At 40.1% G+C, this 27,967-nt stretch overlaps 1 protein-coding gene and 1 pseudogene across 1 annotated transcript in view; one reads left to right on the top strand and one right to left on the bottom strand.

The window, feature by feature from the left end:
• The window catches only part of FRAS1 (Fraser extracellular matrix complex subunit 1), a 446,031-nt gene that overhangs the window by 267,758 nt on the left and 150,306 nt on the right, over nt 1-27,967 (bottom strand). Inside the window, exons 3-4 of the mRNA XM_036412793.2 lie at nt 14,028-14,135; nt 6,666-6,758 (exon numbers count right to left, since the gene is read on the bottom strand). Of these exons, the coding sequence (XP_036268686.1) occupies nt 6,666-6,758; nt 14,028-14,135 (201 nt within the window). The remainder of the gene's footprint in view (nt 1-6,665; nt 6,759-14,027; nt 14,136-27,967) is intronic.
• On the top strand, nt 15,402-27,348 carry LOC123651563 (annotated as a pseudogene).

Below are 27,967 nucleotides of genomic sequence, written 5' to 3' on the forward strand. Positions count from 1 at the left end.
TCTTTAATACTGGAACCTTCTTTCCTTTGGCTCTGTTAATGTAGTGTAGACTTCTATTTTTTTTAAAATCATACATTCCCGGTGCTCAATCACCTAAGGTAATCTGGGGATTACAACTGTGTCACTGAGAAGCATAGAAAATGCTTCTCCACAAGCCAGCATCCAGCATCATTATTCATCTCTCTCAAACACAAAAGAACTCTGTCTTGCCTAAGCAAGCCAGTACCTCTTTATTCCACAAATGGCTGCAACATTGCAAGCACTGCAAACCTTTCATTTTGGAATTACTAATAACCTGTGCTATTGTTGTAGCAATGATAATAATAGGTAGTCATAGTCATTTAATTATTTGGGAATCAAGTCCTCACCTTACTGTCATGAAGGTTTCTGTCCTCTAGGTTGACTGACTGGCAGCACAAGGGGCATCAATGCAAGTCATGTGCCCAGTCCGACAAACCAAGGATTTCCTGGGATGCTTGTGTGTTCTGGAATCCCAACTCACCGCCCAGTCTGCTTTGGGGACTATGGGTCAGTGACTTGATCTTTCTAAATCTCAGTTTCAAGGTAGCTGATTAAAGAGCCAACAAGAGGGGGTGGCAGATAAAAGGTGCTCAATTCTCTCCCCAATTTCCCCCACATGAGTTTCTGCCTTCCTCCCCGTTTCCACACAGACCTGCCAGCTGTGATTGTGGGGAAGGACATGTGTGCCAAGACCAAGTCCTCTCCCATCAATGTTCACTTCTGCCATAATGAAACACAAACTTTAGTCATTTATATATCTTAAGTAAAGTAAAATTTGAAGACGGCACAGCACCTAAACGGGCAAGCCCACAACTTGCTGATAGGCCTGAGCACACAAGCAAAGCAAGATATTTCAAGAGAAAAATTGACAAGTCCCGGTGAGATAGAATTTTAAAAGTCTGTCAAAAATACATTATAAACAAACTTAAAAGGCAAATGACAAACTGATTTAAAGATTGCAAATTACATTAATTCAAACAAAATTGATATCTAAAAGTACTGGCAAACAATAAGAAAAATCTCAATGGGAAAAAAATGGCAATAAGCTTATTAGAAGATTCAACTTTCTTGATTGCAGAAAAATGTTGATTAAAATAAAATTTGGATATTATGTAAAGTCAGGTAAAGGAGGAGTTAAAATTCACAACAGTTAGTGCTGGAAGCTGCAGGGGAGAGAGTTTCTCCAGCCAAAAGCCTTCCTCCCTGTAGGATGGGAATGACTCAGCCAGCCTGGACCTGTGGGCTCTGTGATAGCCCCACGGGGTTTATCATTAGACACAGAGGATTTAAAATGAATTTCATTATGACCATAGATGTCACAACCTCAATACTCAGCACCTTTAGATGCTTTGACATATTAATTTCACTTTTAAATAAAAGTTTAAATACAAGAAATTCCATGTCACTGTTCTTTATAATAAAATTAGAAACATTTTAGTGAAAACTGGAAGTTACCCAAATGCCTAATAATAGGAAATCATGTTCTCTAAGAATATGCTAGGGAACTATTAAAAATAATATTAAATAAAAAGGCAAGATATATAGCCCTAACCAGTCTGGCTCAGTGGATAGAGTGTCGGCCTGTGGACGGAAGGGTCCCAGGTTTGATTCCAGTCAAGGGCATATACCTTAGTTTCGGCACATCCCCAGTAGTGGGTGTGCAGGAGGCAGCTGATTGATGTTTCTCTCTCATTGACGTTTCTAACTCTCTCTCCCTATACCCTTTCTCTCTGTAAAAAAATCAATAATAAAAAAATACATATTTTAAAAAAACAAAAAACAAAAACAAATGTAAACTGTATACACAGTATAATTACAACTATGTAAACTCTATGGCTCTATCTATCCATCTATCTCTGTGTCTATCCATCAACACTGCAACACCCCCTCCCCCTCCAAAACACTGAAAGAACAGTAACAGCAGTTTTTAAGAGTTTGGAGATTACTAGTGGTTTTTTCCCCCTATGGTTTTGTATACTTCTCTATTTTCCAAATTTTCATCAATAAGCATATTTTTACTTTTGTCATCAGAGAGCAAATTCCTATTTAAAATATATAATGAGTCATTTATATACCTTAAGTAAAGTAAAATTTGAAGAATACATATAAAACAACTTGAAGTGAACTTCTTTATTACAAATTAGGAGATTGCTCCTAAGCATCTAGCCACTTCATTAAAACAAGAGCATGATTTTTTTTTTTTTACTACTCAGAAACACTATCATTTCTGAAACATTTGCAATCAGACAGAGACCACAAAAATTAATTATAACAACAATCTGTCAATCACCAAAAGAGTTTCATCTGTAAAATGAGAGGGCTGTGTTCTATAATCTCTCCCGTACCTTCAAACTCCCTAATGATGTAAATCTATTATCTAGCTCAAGAGACATAAAATTAAGCAGAGGGTTCCTTCTTCACAATAAGCTGGAGAACTATGGCAATAAGATAGAACATTCAGCAGGAAAACTGTTAAAGCCACAGAATAAGCACCAGACAGTGACTCAAAGTGCACAAGTAAAGGAATTACTCCCATCTCTCACTCAGGGTGGAGGCACAGAAGTCCCTTCCTTTCCACTGCCTATGCCTGTCCCTAAGGCAACATCTCTCTCACCAAAGGGAGATTAGGGATCAAGTGGTTCATCACGTGCTGATAGATAGATAGATAGATAGATAGATAGATAGATAGATAGATAGATACTGTAGACAGATATAATTTCAGTGCTCTATATACCTATATAGAAAAGTCTTATTTATTTTATAGACACTGTAGCAGCAAAGAGAGCTTTGTAAAATCAAAGAGTAACAGCCGCCCACCCAAAAGACCCAGGTTTATCTGTGCCATCTTAACCTCATTAATATTTATAGAAAATATGAGTTTTAGACACTGTGAGGAAAGCATTCTGCAGGCATCTTAAATATATTCTTTTGATTTCAAGAAAGAGTTGAAGGGACCGGAGCGGGGGGGGGGGGGGGGGGGGGGCGGGGGAGTGTAATGGGAGGTACAGAGAGAAACAGGGACATGACAGAGACACATTAATTGGTTGCCTCCCTCAAGGGCCCCTACTGGAGCTGGGGAACCTGCAACCAATATAATGCCCTTGACCAGGAATCGAACCTGAAACCTTTTGGTCCACAGGCTGATGCTCTATCCACTGTGCAAATGGCCAGGGCTTAAATGTATTCTTATGCACAGCTAACCAACAAGTCAGCTTGGCTGTTGATATAACTCCAAAGGAAAGATAAGGTCATAAAGCATTTGCCTCACTTACTGTCAGAGCAACGAAATAATTTTTCTTCATATAATTTGTTCCCATCATGAAGTTATAGAGGTAGAATACTAACTATCTGGCAATGTTCAGTGCATATTATAATCACATCCTCTAGGTTGAGAAGAACGAGGCTGCCGAATTCAATACTCACTTCTTCCCCCACATACATAAATTAGTTCTCCTCTTAGCCTCAGAACAGGCAATGTGAGCAAACCTCTCTCTCCACACTCCTCTATTCCGTCCTATGCGGGCACCAGGGCGTTACCACTTGCCACTTCCTTTCTTAGTGAATCTCCAAGCATCCTTTTTCTCTGACAGGATTGTATCTGGTGCTTGTATAAATTAGTACAGAGGAGAAGAAAGGGGACTAATGGTCCTTTCCCCTCTCTTTCACAAGCTAATTTGTGGGGGCAAGGACAGGGGGGAAGTGCTCCGGCACTCTAAGAAAACATATTTCAGGCTTGTCTCCCTGTCTGGTTGGCAAGGCTGGGCAGAGATCCAAATGCTAATTTGGAGGGATAGCTTTGGGGAGGTCATGGATGAAACGGTCCCCCAAATGCTGGCGGTAATAAGCCCGAGTAAAACTGTCAAATCACCTGCAGTCAGCCAACAGGCTCAAGTGTTTTCCTCCCTCCAGGGGAAGTGCTGGGGCTTGTCTTGACTGGCTGGGATGCCAGGTGTAGGAGATGCTGCTGCCCTGCATGCAAAGGAGGTTCTCCAGCAGGAGGCAAGGCTGCTCACTCAGGGCAGGGCCTCTTGGCTGCCCTGAGCTCTACTAACCCTGATGTTCCTTTGTTTCAACCCTGTTCTCTGGGGCATTTCCACTGGTTCCCTTCCTGCCACACTATCTCCTAAAGCTTCTTCTACATCCCTCTTAAGGGGAAGCTTTCACCACAGATCACAGTTCCAAAGTTCCTAAAACACCAGGCTATTTTATAGCTTCTGGGAACGAGTCTCCATAGCCAGCTCCATGAGATGCAAGCCAGAGGCAAGAGAGTAAAGTGCTCTGGACACTGCTTACCAAACAAGCTAAATGGGATGGGGGATGGGGCTGGGAAATGGGGGGGGAGGGAAGGCTCCAAAATTCGGGGGGATGGGAGGGGGGAGAGGGTCACCTGTGATGCAGGTGATAAGGTCAAACTTTATCAGAGCAAACCCAGAAAAGCATTTAATCCACTCAAGAAGATACACACTATTAAGAAGGAAGTAGCAACCATCTAGAGGAAGTGGAAAAAGAAAGAGAAGGAAGAACAGGAAGACTGAAAACATGAGCATTTTAACTCTATTAAGACTTAAAATAAATCGTTCTTCCATCTCTATTTGAAGAAGTAGAGGGTTTTTTTCCCCCCTTATACTACAGTTCCTTAAATATAGCCTTCTCTCAGCTACATCCATACCAGAAGTATAATTATAGCATCTTCTGAGGGAGTGTATTTTGAAACTTGCATATGGAAAAGGGCATGTGGATCCGTTCTGACCCAGTTTAGAGCTCTCCTCGTGATGTGTTACAGTGGAAGGGGTGAACCGCAGGGAGGTGGGCAGAAGGAAGACTTTCTGAACTCTCCCAGAAAAAGCAGGCCAAGCGGATCTCCAACTAACCTATTGGCAGGTCTGCGGTCCAACAACCAATGTGCCCTGGGACAAGTCCGTGGATGAGCTGAAAAGAGACATGCCCATGGTCCGAGTCCTCCTGTCATCAATGTTTACTGAGCACCTACTCTGGGAACAGTTTGGTGCTGAGTGCCTGGTTAGGTGGGGTGCAGGGAAGATCACTCTAAAGATATAGGAAATATCAGTGTTCTCAGGCCTCTTATATCCGGATAGGAAGACTGCGCATGTGCACAAACATAACACGAGAGAGCAAAATGGCAAGGGTCAGTAGAGAGGTCCATGCAAAGAGTTAATGAACTCCGATTTTCCGTGTCCCTGGTACCAGCTCTTATTCGAGATATCTGATGTTCCCCCGTTCCTGATCTTATTTTGACACTACGTGCTCCTTCCCTTGAATAATTTAGCTTGCTGTTTTTTACCTTGAACCACCTACCTAATGCAATCGTTACGCACAGGCATTATTCCCATCACCGGTCTGTCCTGCAGCACCTTCCGTTTCACAGGGATCCTCTTCCGTGGAGGGTAAACCTTACATCACCCAGTATAACGGGCTGAATCGAGCAGCACAGAGGATATGTGCTACGAAGACATCCCCAACATAGATCCTGCCTGGCCGCCTTCCAGCAGCACATTGTGCAGAAGTGAAAGAGTGACTTCCTCGGGTAAGTTGGAGACAGTGGCTCAGGGGAGATGATCCCATCCCACAGGGACAGTGCATTGTACTTGCCGAGCTTTAGGCCCACACACTGAATAGCAGCCGAGAGCGGATATTATCAAATCCTGCTAACCTCTGCTTTCTCCTGAATGGGGAGAGGCCCTGATGAGGAGAAAGTTTTGTATCAGGTGGAAGATGAGGATTAAAGCAAAGAGCTTCTTTCCATCACATTCAACTTCCCCTGCTGCCTCCGGGTAAAGTTTGGGTATGAGTAAAGATGAACGAACTGTAACCATTCCATTTTCATAACTTCTATTATAAATCTGGCAATGTGCTTTTAAATCAGTATTTAGTATCTCAAAATTAATCCCAAATGGTCTGAAATGAGAAAGTGTAATAAAGAGATTTCTGGACCAATTTCTAGTACTGTGATTCTAAAAGGGGGTAGCTGTTGGGGAAATTTGGCCATGAATGCTGACTTTTCTGATCATTAGACTGGGCGAGGGCGGTGGGGTACTGCTACCATTGAGTGGGTAAAGGCCAGGGATGTTGCTAAATTTCTTACAATGCATAGGACAGCCCCCACAACAAAGCTGAAAATACCTATAGTCCTCAGATTTAGAAACTCTCCCCTAAGAGAAAGAAGACCAGGGTTCTAGGTCCGGTTATCCCACTTATTAGCAATACTACATTGGGCAAGTACTTCAAGCTCTTTGCAATTCAAGTGTTTCATCTTTAACACAGGAATAATAATATCTGCTCCACTTACCGCTCAAATGAAAAACTTGTATGTGGTATCTAAAGCTGAGTCGGCATTTTTATTATTTAGCATTACAACTTCTTCAACATCAACATTCTCAGACTACCCTTTACACAGACACAAATTCAATCTATGCATATTTACAGAGGGCCTAAGGAATAAATAGGGTGGTGTTAATCTTATTCAAGGAACCCAAATGCCCATGGAAAGTCAAATGAGCTTCTGGTCCTCCAGAGCCCAGACAAAGGGAAAAAACACCTCTCTTGTCAACATAAGGTTAGCCTTCAGCCTCCCCTTGTCAATGATCTACAGACAGAGAATCACCCCTGGGTCAGAAAACACTTACCGCATAGATTTTCTTTTCGTGATGGCAAGATCCGTGAGTCATGGACACACACTCAGGGCAGCACTGGTTGGCGGCTATTTGAAGCACTTCTCCCTGTGCATTGAAAAGCAGCTCAGTGTTAAGCAGTGGCGGCAGTCACCTTGGTGCTTTGCACCTTAGCCACCTTGGATGCACTACACCTCTACATATGTTTCCACTGGTGACAATAATAGGCAGGATCAACCAAATAAACGAACAAAAGGGATTCTCTCTGTCAAGATGAGCTTCTTCAAAGATACAATGAACACCCTGGTGGAAGCAATTTCCTTGGAAATTGTCTACATCTTTTCACATCTAATGAAATGAAGAATTTTTTCACTAGCAATGCTTCATCTGAATATCACATTCTTTGTGTTTGATAAAGGATAAAAAGGGTGAGAGAAGAACTGTCATCTTGACTTGGATAGGGGTGAGGGGTGGCCACAGAGCTGGTGGCCCCAGGCCTTCCAGATCTCCTAGACAGGTCAGATGCAGTCAGCCTCTAGCGGGGGAGTGGGGAGGCTGAGATTTGAGGTTCCCTTTTACCAGGAACTTGTAAAGCAAGGCAATATTGAAAGACAAAGCTGGGAGATGAAACAGCATTGTTGAGGTATCGTGTGTACTGTGGAGAGCTAGTAGAATTCATGGGCTCCAGGAAAGACCTACATTGCTTTTTAAGACTTCCATAATGGCAATTTTGTTTCCTAACAAGATGTGATACTATCAAGGGAATGTGCTACCATGAGACACCCCAGAATTTATTGGGAAGTTATCACATGAACTAACCATCCATTTGCCACTGTGAGTAATCCATTTATCTAAGAGTTATTAAAGCTATGGAGCAAAGAGCTTATGTTTGTCTTTGCGGCCAGTGACTCTCTGCTTTCTCTTGTTCCTCTACTATATATATGTTAGTGTTTCCTCAAGTCTTGAGATGTGGCAAAGCAGGCAATGAGTGATTTCGGTCAAAAATGGTAGTAGACCCTACATTAGCCGGGAAGTCATAACTTATTCACAGAATAAAAGTCTACAAAGAATTCAGCTGTTAGAATGAAAAAAAAAAAAAGTGTGTGTGTGTGTGTATGCATATGTGTGTGTGTGTGTGTGTGTGTGTGTGTGTGTGTGTTCATGTTTCCTTGTTATTTGGGGCTGCTTCTATTAAAAATATCGAGCATACAAGAAAATTGTAATTTTATATAACTACATTCATAAGAGTGGGTGAGCAATGGGACTAAGATTTTACAACTATCAATCCATAAAGCAGATAAATACACCAGTAACAGTAATCACCAAATTCTTCCTACTTGCTTGATAAAAGATAAACGTAAGATATGGGATTTTATAAAATTCTACATACTATGGGATGTTAGTGACTTTTCAGAAGTGTCCTCTGAACCCCAAGAGAAGCAACACTTGTATAATTCCCACTAAGATAGTAAAATGTGGAAACTATATTAGCCTAATTTACACTAAGAATTCCATATAAATAGAAAATGAGATAAACCAAGTGTTTATATTCTAATATGGAAACAAACAGCAAGTGGAGAAAGCAGGTAGAATGGGAGATTTCAAGGGCTATTATATGCCCCCATGTTAGTTTTCTTTGTTTTATATAAAAACTAATTTTCAGATATGGCCCTCAAACCTCATGTCATAAATATAATATCCCCTATTTATGAATGGCAGTGAGGGGTTTCCATCTTGAGTCTATCTATTGAATTTCTGATTGAACATGAAAAGTGATTTGGAGCTAATGGAAGAGCAATATAATTTGGATGCTTAGAGAAGGAGAGACAGGAAGTTCTTGCTATATAACCATGTAACCTTGCACAGCTGTGTGAACTATGGGCTACATGAAACATAAGCACTGGAAGTGGCCACGCAGGCAAGAGACATCAATGAAGATCACTAAGGAAGCTGGGCAAGATTACCTGCATAGGATCTAGAAGAACCAACTAACAACAATTATGATGATAATTTGATAATTATAGTTAATGCTAATTGAGAACTTAAAATAGCCAGGTACTCTTCCAAGAATATATACATATATACATACATACATACATGCCAGTATACATACTAAAATATCTATATATGTTATATGTATATGTATACATATATAACATATGTATATATGTTGTATGTTATATGTATATATACACTGAGTGGCCAGATTATTATGATCTCTGAACGCATAATATTCTGGCCACTCAGTGTATATCCTATATAATAAAAGGCTAATATGCAAATTGTTCCCTCGACCAGGAGTTCAACCACCTGGCAGGCTGGCCAACCACCATGTCCCCTCCCCCTGGCCAGGCTGGCTGAACCCCACCCATGCACAAATTCATGCACTGGGCCTCTAATATTATATATATGTAAAAGGACATTTACAGTTGTTCATGCAGAAAAATATATAATACAAGAATCCTATATAATAAAAACCTAATATGCAAATCAACCAAATGGTGGAACTACTGGCTGAACAACTGGTCACTATGATGCATACTGACCACCGGGGGGCAGATGCTCAATGTGGGAGCTTCCCCAACCCACAGGCCCCAGTCCAGCTCAGGTAGGTACCAGCAGAGGCCCCGATTGCACTGCAATTTGCCTCGCAGAGGGAGGCAACTGGAGGCAGAAGGGGGGAAGGGGGTAGGGCCAGTGAGTGGGCAGCACCAGACCAGCCAAGGAGGGTGCCAGTGGGGGCCCACAGATCAGCCCTGATCACCAGCCAAGCCTAGGGACCCTAACCCATGCACAAATTTTGTGCACTGGGCCTCTAGTAAATAATAATAATAATAATAATAATAATAATAATAATAATAATAACAATTATTATTATTATTATTATTATTATTATTATATATAAAGCCAGTGACCATAATGGCCATAACAATGATAACGATCAGTTGCTAGGAGGCCCACTATGGCCAGCAAGCCAGGGATCAGGGGGTGGGGCTGGCTAACCTCACGGCCCTTCCCCTCCTGCCAATCAAGAGCTGCCTGCCAGCCAGACACCCCCTCCCTCTTCCCAATAGGAGGTGGGGCTGGGCGGCCAACCCCCTGCAGCCCCTCTTTCCAGCTGGATGGGCCCCCAATGGGTCCCCACTACCCTGATCAACCTACAGCCCCTTCTGCTTGCCCTGTCTCTGATTGCTCCCCACCCCCCTACATCAATAAGGGGCAGGGCCAGCCCAGATCAGCTCCATCACCCAATCAGGAGCAGGGCTGGCCAGCCAACTACCCATGGCCCTTCCCGCAGACCACTGGCCCTGATCGACACCCCATCCCATTTGGGAGTGGGGCCGACTGGCCCACCATCCACAGCCCCTCCCCATGGCCAGCCCCACCCCCAGTAAGCCCCCCAACTCCAATCAGGGACAGGCCCACCGACCAATTGCCCAAGGCCCCTTCCCCCAGCTGGCCCAGCCCTGATCCAGCCCTGGTTGGCCTTGTACTTTTTTTTCCTCACACAATCTCTTAGGGTGACCTCATTAATTCTAAAAGTTTGCACTACTATCTATATACTAATCATATCCACATACTACCTCCAACCCTATCTTCTCCTCTGAAATTTAGACTTATACCCAGCTGTCTTTATGAAATATCCATGTGGGGTTGCCATGGACACTTCAAAGTCGGTGTGCCCAAAACTGAAATCATCATTTTCCTCCCAGATGGGATGCTTTCCTTCACTCCCCTATATTCTCAATATCAGTTGATGGCTCAGCTAACCAACTAGTCATCAAGTCATAAATACGGGAGTCATCTCTCTGTTTCCTTTCCCTTGCCCTCCTACTTACACCCAATCCTGTTGATTTATCCCCTTTCCTCTGGCTCCGACACTACCAGTGTTGCCGATTTAAGTACTTTCCCTCTCATCTGGATTAATATCACAGCCTCTGAACTCATCTCCTCATATCTAGCATTATGTATTATCTTCTAAAAACCAAAGAGAGATTTCTAAAAGAAAAGCTCGCTATTTACCCATATGCCTGAAACTTTATTAGTATTCAATCATCTTAAAAATAAAATTGTAAGCATCGTAGTATACCATACAAGCTCTCCATAACCTTAACTTACCAACTCTCTGGCCCCATCTCTCATTTATTCATATAGTCAGTCAAATAATATTTACTGATGCCTACCATGTGTCAGTTGCCATTGTAGATGTTGAGGATATACAGTAAACAAAAGAGACAGTAACAAGAATGGTAAGTAAAATATAGAGTATGTCAGAGAGTAGTGAATGACAGGAAGAAAACAAAAGCATGGAAAAGGGATAAGAAAGGTGTGATATGGGATGGAGGTTTGCAATTTTAAATGAAAAGATATTCAGGCAAAACATAAAGAAAAAAAAAAAAGATCAAGGCATATATATATTTAGAGGCCCGGTGCATGAAATTTGTGCACAGGGGCAGAGGGGTGTCCCTCAGCCTAGCCTGCACCCTCTCCAATCTGGGACATCCCACTCACAATCCAGGACTGCTGACTTCCAACTGCCAGCCTGCCTGCCTTCCTGATTACCCCTAACCATTTCTGCCTGCCAGCCTGATCATCCCCTAACCACTCCTATGCCAGCCTGATTGATGTCTAACTGCTCCCCTGCCAGCCAGTTTACCACCAACTTCCCTCTTCTGCCAGTCTGGTCACGCTAACTGCCCTCTCCTGCAGGGTTGATCATCTTTAAATGCCCTCCTTGCAGACCTGGTGCCTCCCAACTGCCCTCCCCTACCCACAACTGCCCTCCCTTGCAGGCCTGGTCCCTCTCAACTGTCCTCCCCTGCTGGCCAACTTGTGTCCACATAGGGGCAGGATCTTTGACCACATAGGGGCAGCCATGTTATGTGTTGGAGTGATGGTCAATTTGCATTTTACTCTTTTATTATATATATAGGATAGAGACCTGATGCACGAGTGGGGGCCAGCTGGTTTGCCCTGAAGGGTGTCCTGGATCAGGGTGGGGGTTCCCTTGGGGCATGGGGTGCCTTGAGAGAGGGGCCTGTGATGGTTTGCAGGCTGGCCATGCCCCCCAGCGACCCAAGCAGAGGCCCTGGTATCTGGAATTTATTTACCTTCTACAATTGTAACTTTGTAGCCTTGAGTGGAGGCTTAGGCTGGCAAGAGCGGGCGGAAAGCTTGGCTTCCTCCGTTGCCAGGAAAATGCCTCCCTCCTGCTCTCTGTGGCTGTAACCATTTTGGTTGGGTTTATTTGCATACTCACTCTGATTGGCTTGTGGGTGTGGCTTGTGGGTGTGGTTTGTGGAGCAGAGTGATGGTTAATTTGCATATTACTATTTTATTAGGTAGGATACACACACACACACACACACACACAGCAAAAATATCTCTGTGGGAACAACAGAGCAAAGACCCTTGGGCATAAATGTGCTTGGCATAGCCACTCAACAGCAAGCAGGCATGATGTCTAAGGCAGAGAGAGCAAGGGAGAGAACAGTTGGTTAATTAATAGGGTGCAATAGCACCTTAAAGGACACTGTGAAGAGTTACTGTGAGAAAAGAAGCCATTGGAAGCCACTGGAGGGATCTCAGGAAAGAAGCAACATGATCTGACTTCAATTTTAGTAGGATCATCTTGGCTACTATATCAAGATTGCAGTGAAATAGGCAAATACAGAAACAGTGAAACAAGTTAAGAGGTTAGTGTGAGAATGAAGCAAAAGATGATAACAGTAAGAGCAGAGAAGCCCCATGTGGAATGTACTGTTTCATGAAGAGTGGCAGATTTGCTAATGATGTGGGATGTGGGAGAAAGTAGGGAGCTGAGGAAGGTGCTGTTTGCTAGCCTGAGGAAGTGGGAAAAGGGAGCTGCCCTTTACTGAGATGGGAAAGATTAGGAGAGGAACAAACGAAGAAGGCATAACATCATGTTTGGTATAAAACAAGGGTCAGAACCTTTTTCTACAAAATATTGTTTCCTTTGATTTGCGTCACAACTACACAACTTGTCACTATAATGCAGTCATGGCAACAGATGAGTCTGTGTGTGTTTCAATAAAACTTTATTCATGGACACTGAAACTTGATTTCATATAATTTTCACATTGTGAAATGCTGTTCTCTGTTGATCTTTTCCAACCATGTCAAAATGCAAAAATTATCGTTTGTTTGAAGTCATAGAGGCTAGATTCTGTTGTACAGAACACATTTAGCTTTCAGTGATGCAATCAGTGTCTTGTAACAGTGAGTTCAGGGCTTTTGTTGTGATACCACAATTATTCATGTGGCATGGAAAAGAGCATGTTTTCATGGCTATTACACAATCAGCTCAGATTTTGACATGAATTACTCAGCAAGCTAAACAATGATATTTTAAGAGTGTTTACTCCATAAAGTAGAAAGCTCTATAATATACAACAAAACATTATCAAATTTACCAGCGCTTGATGTACAACCAACTTCTCATAAATATATACACAGAGAAATTGAATAATACCTTAAAGGTATACAGAACCTTCACACCAAAGTTAGAAACAGAAATTTATTAGCACTAGAAGGTATGAAAGCTCAAGATTAATTATTGTGGGGGAGCAAGAAAACTAGAAAAAATAAACTGTGAAACTGATGGAATGCTTTTTCAGAGCAAATAATTGGTCTTCTCCAGGGAGTTTCAAATGTTCAAATTTGAAACTTAAGCTCTTTTTATTTTAATAGACTCACTTTAAAAACAAAAGAGTCAGCACCTGAAAAAAAATATTCCAACAGCGTAGAGAAAAAAACCTGAAAATAATTTAACAGAGGAATAAGATGAAATATTCTTCATACACTTAGTCAAGTATCAGAAAATTTTGTGTCAAAGCCTCTCATATTCTAGGAAGCCCAAAGGCAGCACAATTTTACAATCAGAAAACCATCTTTAAGAAGTTGATCCTGACTTTCAATCCATTCGATGGCTTATAAATGCTGTGGTTAGTATCAAGTAGTCGTCGTGGCAACTGTCGAGCCCAGGAAAAATCTTGGGTGGCAGTTGGTTTATTAACTGCATAGTCATGGTTGAGCTGCTTACAATCTCTAGGCTTCACTTTCCTCACCTGTAAAGTGGGAATAAAGATATCCACCCCACATAAAAGTAAATGGAAGAATATTTGTAAAACCTTTAAATGAGTGCCTGGCCCAGAGTACTAAATGCTCAATAAAGAGAAATTAAGATATTCTTAAATAGGATATGCAAAGATTATCTTCTGTGTTTCATAAAGTTTTCAATTAGTTTGGGATAAAAATAAAATAAAATAAAAAACTAGATGGCTGAGAAAAAGTGCCAAAACCCTACCAGTTCACTGACTTTACCAATACGTTTAGGGCACATTTAGCACATCATACCTTCTCGAAGGCACACTGAGGGTTTCTGCAAACAGCAGGTTTGCAGATAACAATATCACCATGGCAACGGCAATGCTGGCACGAATCGGGCTTCCAAATTGTGGCATCCTGCAAAGAAGCATAGGCTCCGAGTTAAAAACTGATCAGTCAAGGTATGAACACACACAACAGCAGCATCTTCAGAGGCCCTACAGCCTGAACAATTAAAAGGCAGAGGAAAAGTCACAGGCACGCGCTGTGCTCACTGGGTACTGATTAAATCTCGAGAGGCAATAAAAGCCGTATAATCCATTTCACCACAGTCAACCCACGTAGCCCACGACAAGGGCATGCAGCAGAGAGCTGTCGATACCCAGAGTAAAAACCATCGATTGACCTGAAACGTCAGGGGGACAAGCTGCTCCCTGACTAGAAGTTTCTCTTGGCTATTAAGCAGCAGAAACCATCAGACCCTGTTTAAAGGAAAACGACACTTGGACAAGCACTAATCAGCATTTTCCAGCGCTTTGCCTATTACACACTTGAATGCTCATCGGAATCAAGAAGGATCTTAGGACGCATTTCAAAGTTTTTAAGGCAGATCAACCAACACACTGAGGGTGTCCAGCTGTAGTCCAGGCATAGGGGGATATAAATAAAGCACCATCCATAGGACTTCACAAATTATTTTGGATTATGCACATGGGTATTAAATAAACAAAAAATTTACAACATTATGTTAGTTCTCATCAAATTGAAAAGCAAAGTAAATATCAGACCAGAAAAGTAAAACTGGGCTCAGTGCAAAAAGGCCTTAGAAATGTCCTTCCTATTTCTCACTTCCTGTCCTGCTGAATCCATATTTCATTGTGTCCATCGGAAGCACCTCTGAGCCCAACTATAGCACAGAACCAGTCTCTGTCCTTTGCAAGGCTGCTCCGTAGGCTTCAAATAGACCATACTGAAATATATTTGCTCAGAGATTTCCTAACCTCATTTCCTATTTTGTGTGGGTTAAAAACAGCCATACTGTTGGCTGGGTTTTACACACTCAGCCTCTTTTAAGAGGGCTGTCAGTGTTATTCTCTGGTTCAAAACTATGATGTCTCTCATCTTTACCTCTGATGGGATAAAGTGCAGACGCCATGATCAAGCACTCGCCTCTCTCTTGGGCCTTGGCCAATCTCCCAGTCCTGAGACTTTCATCCCTCACTTAAATTGGCCAAACCATTGGACAGCCCCAGCCTCACTTATCTATCCCCACTTCTCCTTCACTTCCCCAGGGACAGTTTTTAAACCAGCATGCTTCTTTGAAGCCTCAACCTCAAGAATAAGTATTTCCTATCTCTTCACCCTGCACATCTCATATACACACACACACACACACACTCAGATATGGCTCTTCACTATTTCCTGCATTCATCTACATTCCTGTTAGCTGCTAGACCAGAATGTAAGCCCTCAACACAGGCACGGTCGTTGGCTGGCCTCTGTAGGTTCTTTATAAACCAAGGTGCACAGTTCATAAGTTGCTTGGTAAGGACATTTTCCTTCTTTCTAAAGATTCTCATCCTTTATTCCTTAGTCAAGCAAATGAAGTGTTATTAGAATTCTTTGGGACAGAGTCAGAGCAGTGTCCATGCTCATGACAGAGTCTTTAGAACACTAGCATTCAACTTTAACTGGATAAGCTGGGAAGCTGGCAGATGCTAGCAATAGATACTTTCACTCTGTAAGGCTAAAATCAAATGCAATGGTTAATGTTGTGTGTCAACTTGGCTAGGATATGGCACCCTACTGTTTGGTCAAACACCAACCTCGATGTTGCTGTGAAGGTTTTGTAACTAGTTAACTGACAATCAGTTGATTAAGTAAAGAGATTACCCTTGATAACCTGGGTGAGCCTCAGCCAACCCGTTGAAGGCTTACTAAACCAAACCTGGGGTTTCCTGGAGAGGAAAAAATTCAGCCTGAAAACTGGAACACAGGAATTCTGTTGGAATTTCCAGACTACCAGCCTGCCCTACAGATTTCAAAATTTCAGACCCAAGACTGTATTTTCAACTCTTCCAGCCTACAGGCTTGGAACTTGCCAGTCCCCACAATTACTGTACAAGCCAAGATACACGTCTTTCCTTGGTTCCGTTTCTCCGCAGGACCGTATCTGACATACCATGTACTGACTTACCCGGATGTGCACAACATTCCCACACAAAATGAAGTCATCCTTTTAGGCTGAGAAATGTTAAATGCCTACATAACCTCTTAGGGGAATATGCTTCAGAAACAACGTCATTTAAGAAATACAAAGTGCCTCTGAAGTGAGATTACATTCACAGTAGCCAATTCACACAAAAATCGGAATCGAAGCAAATGAGTACTGGAACCTGACTTACGAAACCTCTGAATCTCTTTCTCTTTATTGTTATAGCTCATTCCTCTGAAATTGACAATAGTGTGCCAACTATGTTGACTCTTCACCCAAAGAGCAATGGCAAGTGGGTGAGGAAAAGCAAATTCCATCCCCAAGCACATGTAATATACTGTATCTTTCCTGCTGATTTCAAGAAAACGATATCAGTTTCAGGATACAGATTAAATAAAATGACAACTACACAAAGGCAGCAGCTACCACTTATTGAGCATTATCTTATACTGACTAAGATAATGGAACAGGAAACACTGATGGAAGGAGGCACTTGTGGTCCTGGAGGAGGGGGCCTGGTTTGCTTTCCCAGCCTCTGCCCTCATGCCGGGGGGCAGGGCCCAACAGAGAGGGACAAAAGTGCACTTAGATGCTACCTGTGCAAAGCACTTACCTGCATAATAACCTTAGGACCTGGCACTATCCTTATGATGACTATTCCTATTTTACAGATAAATTCTCAAGAGATTGAGCAATTTACCCCAGTTCACAAAGCTCCATGGGCTCTAAGAACTCAGGCTCCCTGAGCTTGAATCCTGGTGTCACCATTTATTATTGGTGAGGCCCTTATCAAGTTAAGATGTCTGTGTCCCAGGTTCTTTATCTGTAAAATAGGAATGACAAAGTATTTAACTCACTGGGTTATTGAAAGGATGTATTTAAAGAGGTTTGAACAGTGCCTACAAGTTACTAAGGGCTCATTAAATGTAATTTACTTTTTTAATATTTTTTTTATTGATTTCAGAGGGGAAGAGAGAGGGAGAGAGAACTAAAAACATCAATGATAAGAGAGAATCTTTGATTGGCTGTCTCCTACACACCGCCTAGTGGGGGTCGAATCCACAACCTGGGCATGTGCCCTTGACTAGAATCAAACTCAGGATCCTTCAGTCCACAGGCCGATACTCTATCCACTAAGCCAAACTGGCTAGAGCTAACTGTAATTTACTTTTAATCCAAATATTTTGTACAATGTCACAGGCATTTAGCAAATATCTTTCATTGTTTTCCCTTTTTTCATAGGGAAAATAGTCTCATAAGTTTCTTGACTTTCACATAGTCCTATTCCAGCCTACTCAGGTAAAATAGTAAGATTATGACTGAATTACCACTCTCACACTGAGATGACCTAGGGCTCTGCAGTTGAAAGGAGGCATGAATCCACAGGTGGTGTTTGCAGGACTACTCAGGTAACGGGAAGAGCCTCTGTCCCACTAGGCCATGAATCCACATCTTCATTTCACACAGAAGGCAAGGGCTACACCAGTTCCGTGTGCTCCCTTCCGGTCAGGATGGCTCTAAGGTGCTGCACATTCACCCCAGATGCAGCATTCTCATACTCGGCATCAAGTTCTTTGCCCTTCAGTTATTTCTTCAGTGACCCCAGACTCCAAAACAGCCCATGACTCTTTTCAGCAGCTCCCAGTCACTGGACTTGGCTTACTGCACTCTACACAGTAGAGTTCTAAAAACATGGAATAATTTCCCACTTGTGTTCATAGAACCACAATTTTCCTCTATGTTAATTCAAAGTTAAAGTTATCTGGCCCCAGGAAGCCTTCCTGAATTTGTTTACATGTCTGTCTTTCCACCAGACTATGACTCTCCAAGGAGAGAAATCGCTTCTTCTTTGTCCTCATCACCTAACACAGTTCCTGAGTGTTGGATGAATTCATTAAAGAATGACCCTGAGTACTTGCTTACCCTCAGGATAATACTTGTCCATGTGAACTGAGATACCCCAGTTAGAATGCAAGACGTGATAATGCAATGTTTAAGTGATGTCACTATAAAATCCCCATAATGTACAAGGTTATGTTTGAAGAAAAATTTCCTAAGGCATCGGACTTGTCAAAGAAGTACTTATAATAATGTCCTCATGGAGTAAATAATTTATGGTTAACTTTATTTTTAAAGATTTCTTAAATTGATTTTTAGAGAGAAAGGAAGGGAGGGGGAGAAATAAACATCAATTGGCTGCCTCTTGCATGCCCCCTACCAGGGATCAAGCCCACAATCCAGGCATGTGCCCTGACAGGGAATCGAACCAGCAACCTTTTGGTGCATGGGACTATACCTAACCGAGTCACACTGGCCAGGTCTATGGTTAATTTTAAATAAAGTAAAACCTGGACAGATGGCCATATTTTTTTTTTCTTTTTTAGCTCTAAAACTTTAAGAATCAATTTCTATGGTCCTATAAAATTGCTTTATGACAGTAGGGATACCAGAGTTCCTCAATAGTTGAAACTTTGGATAAAGTCATAAAGACCAAAGAAATAACACTGTAAAATAAGTTTACAGGTTTTCCGTGTTACTATTGCAATTCTCTCTCCCAATCTAACACACCCTGCAAAAGAAATAGTCTTAAAATCATTTTTCTCTAGAATATAAATTAAAGGATTAGATGTTGACAAAACCACAAAGCAATCAAAGCATGACCTATTTCAACAGATTTTTATATAGTATTTAAAATATGTTAATGAAATGTTCTTGCAAATAATATAGTGCCTCCATCCCTAAATATTTTTTTTTTACCTAATCTTATTTTTATTGTTGACACTATTATAGATGTCCTTCTTTGCCCACCTTCCCCCAGCCCTGGGCTCCCCTTCCCTCTGGACAACACCACACTGCTGTCTGTGCTTATGGGTTATGCATATATGTTCTCTGGCTAACCCCTTCAGGTTCTTTCTTCCACTCTCCCCATCCCCCTCCCCTCTAAAAGCTGTCTGTCTGTTCCATGCGTCCATACCTCTTTTTCTATTTTGTTCATGAGTTTATTTTATTCATTAGACTCCACATATAAGTGAAAGCATATGGTATTTGTCTTTCTCTGAATGACTTATTTCATTTAGCGTAACAATTCCAGGTTCATCCATGCTATCACAAAAAGAAATATTTATTCTTAAGTAATAGCAAGATGCTTCAATTAAAAATATGCACGTATTTCACCTGGTTAAGTATTTACTAAACATTTCATTAGTGCTAAAAAGAAACAAGGACTACATTCCTCACCAGTCCTCAATTTCTGGGGGAAATTATTTATAATATTCTATAAGAGCAGTATATAAACTGTTCACATAAATTTTCTTTCATCTAAATGGTATACTAATCCCACTTCAACTATTGATGAATTCATCTCATTTTAAATTCCCTTGGTTCTTAGACCAAAAATGAGAAAGAGGGAACAGAGTTCCCCCAAAGCAGTGCTTTCAAGTTATAAAACAGTATTAAAATATTCCTCTCTTTAAAAAAAATCCATGCAGAGGAACAAAGTATGGAATTATGAAAACCAGTAAGTGAAGGGCAGTCATCCCTAGGCATGGAATCTAGGTGATTTTTTTTATTTGTTTGTTTTTTCCTTTACTCTTATCCATATTTTCTATTTTCTAGCAACAAAAATACAAAACTTAATGTGATTTTTTTTGCATATTAAAATTTCCCAAAATAGCATGACTAGTAATAATGGGTATATGTACTTGTAAAACCTATTTCTTTAAATAAAGTATTTTCACAAAAATCTCATATTCTCAAAGCCATCTCTAAGTAACTTCGTGTTAAGATACAGAGCTGATGAGAACCTCACAGGTAAGAGGAGTTTGACCACCAGGACCCCTGACTTCCCTAGGTGGGTGGATAGGGATAATTGTGGGCAGCTTTGGGCCTCAGATGCCTGCATACTAGTATCTTGAAAGATAGTACAATACTCTTCTTCTATTTAAAAAAAAAATTCGTGTGTGTGGTTTTTTTTCCCTTAGTTCTCATGGATCTTCTGACATCAGGAATTACTGAATCTCCTTTTCTTATGTTAGGCTTTTAGTAGACCCAGATTCCTTGAATCAAATGGGAGGACCCAGCTGGAGATAATGTGTTGAGGGTACAAGTTTGGAACCACCTTGGAGAAAGTGGATGCTAAGTCTCCCCACGCATCTTCTGGGGAGCCTAGCTTGTTACGTAGAGCAAACCGGGCTCCAAGATGGGATTTAGAATGCGGAGATGGCTTCAGGAAAGAACTGCCATAGCTCATGGCATCTTCTCTACTGCTTAAAAAGTTCCAGTGGCCATTTATTTCTCTCTCTGACCTCATTTCCTACCCTCTTTCCCAGCCTTTTCTACCAACATCTAGCTACACTGGTTTTATTGCAGTTCCTGGAACTACCAAGTACTAGTATGTTCCCAACTCAGGGTCTTAGACCGTGCCATTCTCTCTGCCTGGAGTGCTCTTCCCCTAAGTATCAACATGGCTTATTCTTCACTGTATTTAAGTGGCTGCTCAAATACCACCTCCTCAGATGTTATTTTGCTGTCAACCAAATCCTTTACTCTGTTTTCTTCCGAGCATTCGCCAACTGATATTACATTAGACAGTTGCTTATTTATGGTCTCTCTCTAGGAAAGCAGAAATTTTGTTTGTTATGTTCATTCACTACTATGTCCCTAATGCCTAGAACAGTTCTCACACATAGTAGATGAAACATATGTGATTGCTTAATTAAAGTTAATTTTTTAATATACGGTTCAAAAGAGTCAGTAAAACTGAGCTTTGGAGTCCAGCAGGCATGGGGAGAATGGAGTTATTTACAACCACCTACCAATACATAACAGGGAGCCATTGATCACACCCAAGCTATTCCATAACTTTCTTGCACTCAGTGAGGTTTTAAAAATTAACTGTGCTCCCTACTTGTCCTTCAAAGCAATAAAAGGGCCATACCATTCAACTGGACCTCGTGTATTCATTTCAGAGGGTTCATTATTCCTGACAAGTCTGATTTTCAGGAAAGATAATCCATAAAAAAGGGTTCCTTGACCCAGCTCCAGTTCAGGCATGGAAATAATGGCTCTTATTTGGAAAGGCACCATAAAGAAACAAATCAATAACTTTCATAAGGTCATTTTAGAGTTCAATTCTTTCCCCAAGTGCCCTTCCTCAGACAGCTTAGATAAACAATACCTTTTTCATTTGGTCTCATTTTAAAGTTCCTGTAAAACTCCTCATCTAGACCCAGTAAACAGGAGCAGAGGATACTTATTGTTAAAAAAAAGATACGAGTCCTTGTGTTTACATTCTCTCCTTTCAGGGGGAGAAAACACATTTTAATGTCAAATAAAAGCGAAAAAGGCAAACCACTTCCTGTCTGAAGCCTATTTCAAAGGCTTGCTTCACAGAACATCCTCTTATGGAGTTTCTTGTTTCCCATACCAAGGACCTAAGTAGTTTCCCATGTCAGCATCCTGGAGAGATTAGCTTGTACCTGTTCTCCTCCTGCTGCTGTCTTAAAATGATAAATCCGAAAACATCAGCTATAAGAATATCATTTGGCTACAGAAAGAACAGCATGAATCACAGATGAAAAGATAGCTGCTATATATAACTGAAAATGTCTTTGTTCAGTTGCTGACAAGAGACCCTGAATAGCATGGCAAGTTAACATCATGTTCTTGTACATGTGTCTTCTTAGAATAGAGTGGAAGCACGGGTGGTGGCAGGAAAGGAAAGGGAACAAACTACCTCCAGGGGCCGGTCCTTCTGGTCTTCCACATACTTATGATCTCACTGCTCTTCCCAGCATCCTGTGAACAGGGCATCACTGCCTTATTTTATAAATAACAGAATAGGGTTGAAGAAAAAGGCAAAGTGAATTGTCCATAGCACCTCTAGCAATGAGTAGATCTGGGATTCAAACACATCCTTTTTCTTCTGTGCTATATTGTTATCCTATACTATCATATAAAGAGTGCCTTGCCGAAACCGGTTTAGCTCAGTGGTAGAGTGTTGATCTGCAGACTGAAGGGTCCCGGGTTTGATTCCGGTCTGGGGCATGTACATTGGTTGCGGGCACATCCCCGGTAGGGGGTGTGCAGGAGGCAGCTGGTCGATGTTTCTCTCTCATCGACGTTTCTAGCTCTCTAGCTCTCTCCCTTCCTCTCTGTAAAAAAATCAATAAAATATATATATATATATATATTTTTTTTTAAAAGAGTGCCTTATATTGAATAGCAGTCTTACCATTTCAGATCATTCTTACTTCCACTTTCTCACTTCAATATACCACAGAGTGAGACACCCTGAGGCAGTGCTCCCAAATTTGCAGAGGAAGAAATTATGAGGTTGAGTGACTTACCTGCCTAAGATGTTCCCTGTGCTTACAACAGCACACTCCCACCCTCATTTAAAAAAAAATATACATATATATTTTGATTAATTTTAGAGAGGAAGAGGGAGAGAAAGACAGAAACATCAATGATGAGAGAGACTCATTGACTGGCTGCCTCCTGCATGCCCCACATTGGTGATCAGGCCTGCAATCCAGACCCGTGCCCTGACTGGAATCGAACCATGACCTCCTGGTTCAGAGGTCAACACTCAACCACTCAACCACTGAGCCACGCCAGCCAGGCCCGCCCTCTCAATCTAACTTCCAAACATCCTCCAAGTCTCAGCTAAAATATCACTTCCTTGGGAGGCCTTCTCTGCCTCCTTAACTAAGCCATATTTCCCTGTCTCATGTTTCCAAAACTCACCCTTCTTCTAACTTACTCCTCCAAGCTCCATTTTGCATTGAAAAGAAAAAGGAGAAAGAGGGCCCTCTGGGTTCCATATTATTTGACATTCACATATCTTTTGTTTCTTCATATAATATGTTAAGATAGATATGATTATCATCCTCAATTTACAAATGAGAAACACAAGGTTCAGAGAGGTTAAATAATGTTTCCAAAGCTTATAAGTAAGGATAATCATATTTGAACCAGTGTCCATTGGATTCTGAAGATTGTTTTTCCCACCATATCCACCTCTGTACCACAGCCTTGGTCTATGAACACAGGCTATATACCTCACTAATTCAAGTAACCATGCCAATATGGTAGGGTAAGTAAACTTGGGTTCAAATATCAATTCAATTACTTCCCAATTTTGGGGACTTAGACAAATCTCTTTGTTTTTCTGAGTTTCCATTTCCTTATACAATATTTAAACTAAGGAGAAGATAGGACCCAACAGGATGATGGTAGAGATGAAATAAGCTAATGTGTTTAGTACAGTGATGGCCCATAGGCAACACTCAATAAATGGTATCTATGATAGGAGTCTGGTCACTTGCCACAATCTTAACCTGTTGATCAAGATATTTTCTGTGACATAAGAATAGTTGTAGCATTTAGAGATTTAGAAAAATCCCTTCAGCTACCACAATAAGGAGAAGTTAACTTTCCCATCACTTAAATGTTTATAAAATATTCCAATATAGAGTGATATACAGGAGGGAAGGTGGGTAAATCTCTTTAAAATGTAGAATAAAATTAATTACCCAGTGAATGTGCTTCACATTCTAAATTCTGAAGCAATGGAAACACAGGTTTAGCTCTGTAGCCCTTCTAATTTTTCCATTTGTTCTAACACAATTCTGCTATAGTGAAAGCCCAGCAAAGAGCACCTGAATGACAAAATTAATTCCTAGAGACATTAACCATATAAAAAGTTCTATAATGATTAAACAGTCTGCCTCATATTTCTACTTAAGCAATGCAGATACCAGGGAGACTAATAGAGCTTAAACTAGTAATTAACTTTTTCCCCCCCTCTAACAATTCAGCTCTCAGGCTTCATTTCATATTCCTAAGGCAAATGGAGAGAAAAAAATTAAGCATTCAAAATGCTTGTAGACAAAATTAAATTATAGCTATACCATTATCTCTTATATTAAACATATTTATTTTTTTGTTTTCCTTCTCCACTGGATCATTATTAGTTGTTTACTGCCTCTCTCCATTCCCAAGAGTGAGAACAGTTTCTTTATATATAGGTGGTGTTGCATTCCCATAGTGAATGAAACATAACAGGTATTGGTAGTGTTTTTATAGAGTGGATGGATGGATGAATAAATAGATGGATAAATGGATGAATGGATATTCTTAAATTTAAATAATTGCTAGCTATTTTGTGATGTAATTGCTAAAAGTCAAATACAGACCACAGCACTCTACTCTCCATACTATCCTATAATACCTGCCTTGTGGCTGCAGTAGCCATTTTCAGTACCCACTGTTTGAGATCTTCCTTTCTAGACTTATGTCTCAGTCAAGATGTTTGCTCTAAAAGAGCCCCTCTATTGCCGACTGGATGCCAGGCTCATCTGCCTGATGCCAGAATTGTGTCATATCATTTGAATATCTGCTTCATGTCCTCAGTCCCTAACTTCTTATGCTAGCCAACCTCTTGGCAGTTGGCTTAGTAAAACCAGCCATCCTGTAAATGACTACCAGGTAAAGTCACATCCTACAATGCCTGTTTTCAGGCCCAGCCAAGGACCTGGGTCAAAGAATTCATGACTGGTGACCCAGCCTCACTATTTAATGTAAAGCAAGCATTTACACAGGAGCTATGCCACCTCAAGAGGTATTTGAAAATTCGTTCTGAAGACTGAATGTTGGTGTTTATCCACTGATATTTAATGAATAGAAATCATAAACTCCAGATGTCATGAATAGGCAACACACTCCTACACAAAGAAAAATTGTATCATTTACACATGACTTTAATGCCCCACCAAACATTCATATCAATGAAAAATCTGTTTAACATTATTGACTACATATCTCAACTCTGTTTTACATATTAACACAAAGAATTTATTCAGCAGCAACAAATGTACACTAAATTACTCAGTAACAGAAGATAGATTATACTTTATTTTTTTTCTAACTTTGTGGATAAAAGAAGAAAATAAAACCATATATTGGAGATTTAAAAATAACTATGAATATTTAATCAGGTAAGAAGTAGCTACAAGCATAATTAATTTGAAATTCAGGAACAAAAAAATACAAACAAATGAGATTAATTTTGTTGAACTGCATATTAGATAGCTCAAAAGAATATTAGTAAACAAGAAGATAAGTCAATGGAAAATATATAATCTAAAGAACAAAGAACAAAAAGTACAAAAAACAGAAAAGAGCATGGAAAACACATGGAATGTGTTGCAAGGCTTAACATATGGGCAACTGAGTTCTCACAGAGAAATAACAGAAAATGGTGGATACAAATTTTTTAAGAAATAATAGCTAAAATATTTCCAAAATGAAAGAAAACATCAATCCATAGATTTAAAAGTGCTATAGTAAATATCAAGCAGAATAAATATAAATACCTAAGCACATCAGAGTAAGACTAATAAAAATAAATAGCAAAGAGAATAGTATTCTTCCCCAATATCCTGGTATTCTCCCCACCCTGCAGCCTCTGGAAACCACTTTTCCACTCTCTGTTTCTATGAGTTTGACTAATTTTTGTTGTTGTTGTTGTTGTTGTTTAGATTTCACATATAAGTGCTACTCTGCAATATTTGGTCTTTCTCTTTCTGGCTTATTTCACTTAGCATAATACCCTCCAGATGGATTACAGGATTCCCTTCTTTCTTGTAAAGCTTAATAATATACCATTTTTTTCTTTATTCACTCATCCATCAATGGACACTTAGTTGTTTGCCTAAATAAAAATCTTAAAAGCCATATATGGGTAGGGAATTGTCAAAGAAGAACACTAAACCTGACAGCGAACTTCTACATACACACACACACATACACACACACACATACACACACACACACACACACACACACAAATTATAGCAGTTAGAAAACAAATCTTTAAAGTGGTAAATGAAAATAATCACCAACTTAGAATTCTATACCCAGCAAGATAGCCTTCAAAAATGAAAGTGAAATAAAGATGTTTTAAAGTAATAAGACCTGTGAGAATTTGTCACCTGCAGACCAAAACTAAGTAATAATAATAATAATAATAATAATAATAAAGTAAGTTATTTAGGCAAAAACAAAGTGGATCTAGATGGAATCACAATAATGTAGGAAAAATTTAAAGTAATGGAAAGGACAAATATGTGGGTAAATCTAAATAAAGAACTATATGACACAAAAATAATAACATATTGTAGGATTTAAAATGTATGTAAATATAAAGTTCATAACAACAATAACACATAAGACAGTGAGGAGTAAATAAAGTGTTTTAAGGTCCTAGTACTAGTGGGGAGGAGGTAAATAAAATAATTAATGCATGCTATAATTTCTAGGATTAATTACAAAAGAAATATGAAAAGCATGTATAACTGAGAAGCTAATAGGTGGGAAAATAAAAATAATTGGATTGAACCAAAAGAAGAAAAGAGAGAGGAAAGTAATATAGGAAAGGCAGAAAACAAATAGTAAGATAATAGATAGAAAACTTAAAATATAATTAATTATACTGAATGAAAATGTTAAAAGATAAAAACTGTCAGACTGCATAAAAATAGGGAGTGGACCCCATAACATTCGCGAGCCAGTATCATAAAGTAACAACTTAATTTCTCCAAGATAAAACCCAATAAATATATTTGTATATTTATATGTATTTATACCTCTGCTGCATTCAAAATAGGATTCAGAAACTAATTCTTATAAGAATTCAATTCATCAAGGATTAAGGATCAAGAGAGGTCACGAATTCTGTTTGGAAGTATCTTTGAGCTCGCTTGGACACTATAAGCAAAGCTCACCCTCCCGAGTTAAAAAAATTTATGGACAAGAAATTATCATTAAATTAAATGGTGGCAGACATGTCCAAGGAATATTCTGGGGGTTTGATCCTTTTATTAATCTTGTGATAGATGAATGTGTGGAGATGTCAACTGATGGGCAACAGAACAATATTGGAATGGTGGTAATACGAAGAAATAGTATCATCATGTTAGAAACCTTGGAACAAGTATAAAGAATGGCTGTAGTTACCAGAGAAATCAACAGCTTCCACATGTCCCCTTCCCACAGCACTTGTTTTACTACAATATAAAAACAGAGTCCTGTCCATTTTCACATTGAACTTTTGTTAAATAAACTTTTGTATTGATAAAAAAAATTTTATCAATTGATAAAAAAAGGATTGAGGATCTATTATTGTGGGAGATACAGAAAAATACAACCCAATCCATTACATTTGCTCTTGAATTGTAATTATTAGTTGAAGAGAAAGACTTTTGAAGCAACTGGAGAACAAAGAAAAAGAATATAATTAGAGAGAGAACATAGTATGAAAAAAGGAATCTAGGACTTAGAACCTGATTTTACCAAGCTGCGCCCACTGAACAAGTCACTTGCTGGGCCTTAGGTTCCTCCTCCATAAAATACAGAGATTAGATCACATCGTTCGTAATCTAGATATAGATGTTGGAGTCAAACAGCTCTGTGTGGAACATATTTCCTTGCCTTAACATTATAGAACCTGAAGCAAGGTAATTACCTAATTATTCTTTTAGGTAAAAAGAACAAAGATAATAAAACCAACCCTGGAGGAATATTAGGAGGATAAATTAGAGAACACATTTGTAATTCCTTAGCATGGTACCCACACTTACAGGTTAGAACAAAGGCCTTCAGTTCTCCATCTTCAGTCCCCTTCTATACTCCAGACAAACCTCTATATGACCTCTGTCTCCCAGAGGGGTCATTGTTTTACAACTCATTACAA

The sequence above is a fragment of the Pipistrellus kuhlii genome, unplaced genomic scaffold, assembly GCF_014108245.1.
Source record: "Pipistrellus kuhlii isolate mPipKuh1 unplaced genomic scaffold, mPipKuh1.p scaffold_m20_p_1, whole genome shotgun sequence".
Lineage (NCBI taxonomy): Eukaryota > Metazoa > Chordata > Mammalia > Chiroptera > Vespertilionidae > Pipistrellus > Pipistrellus kuhlii.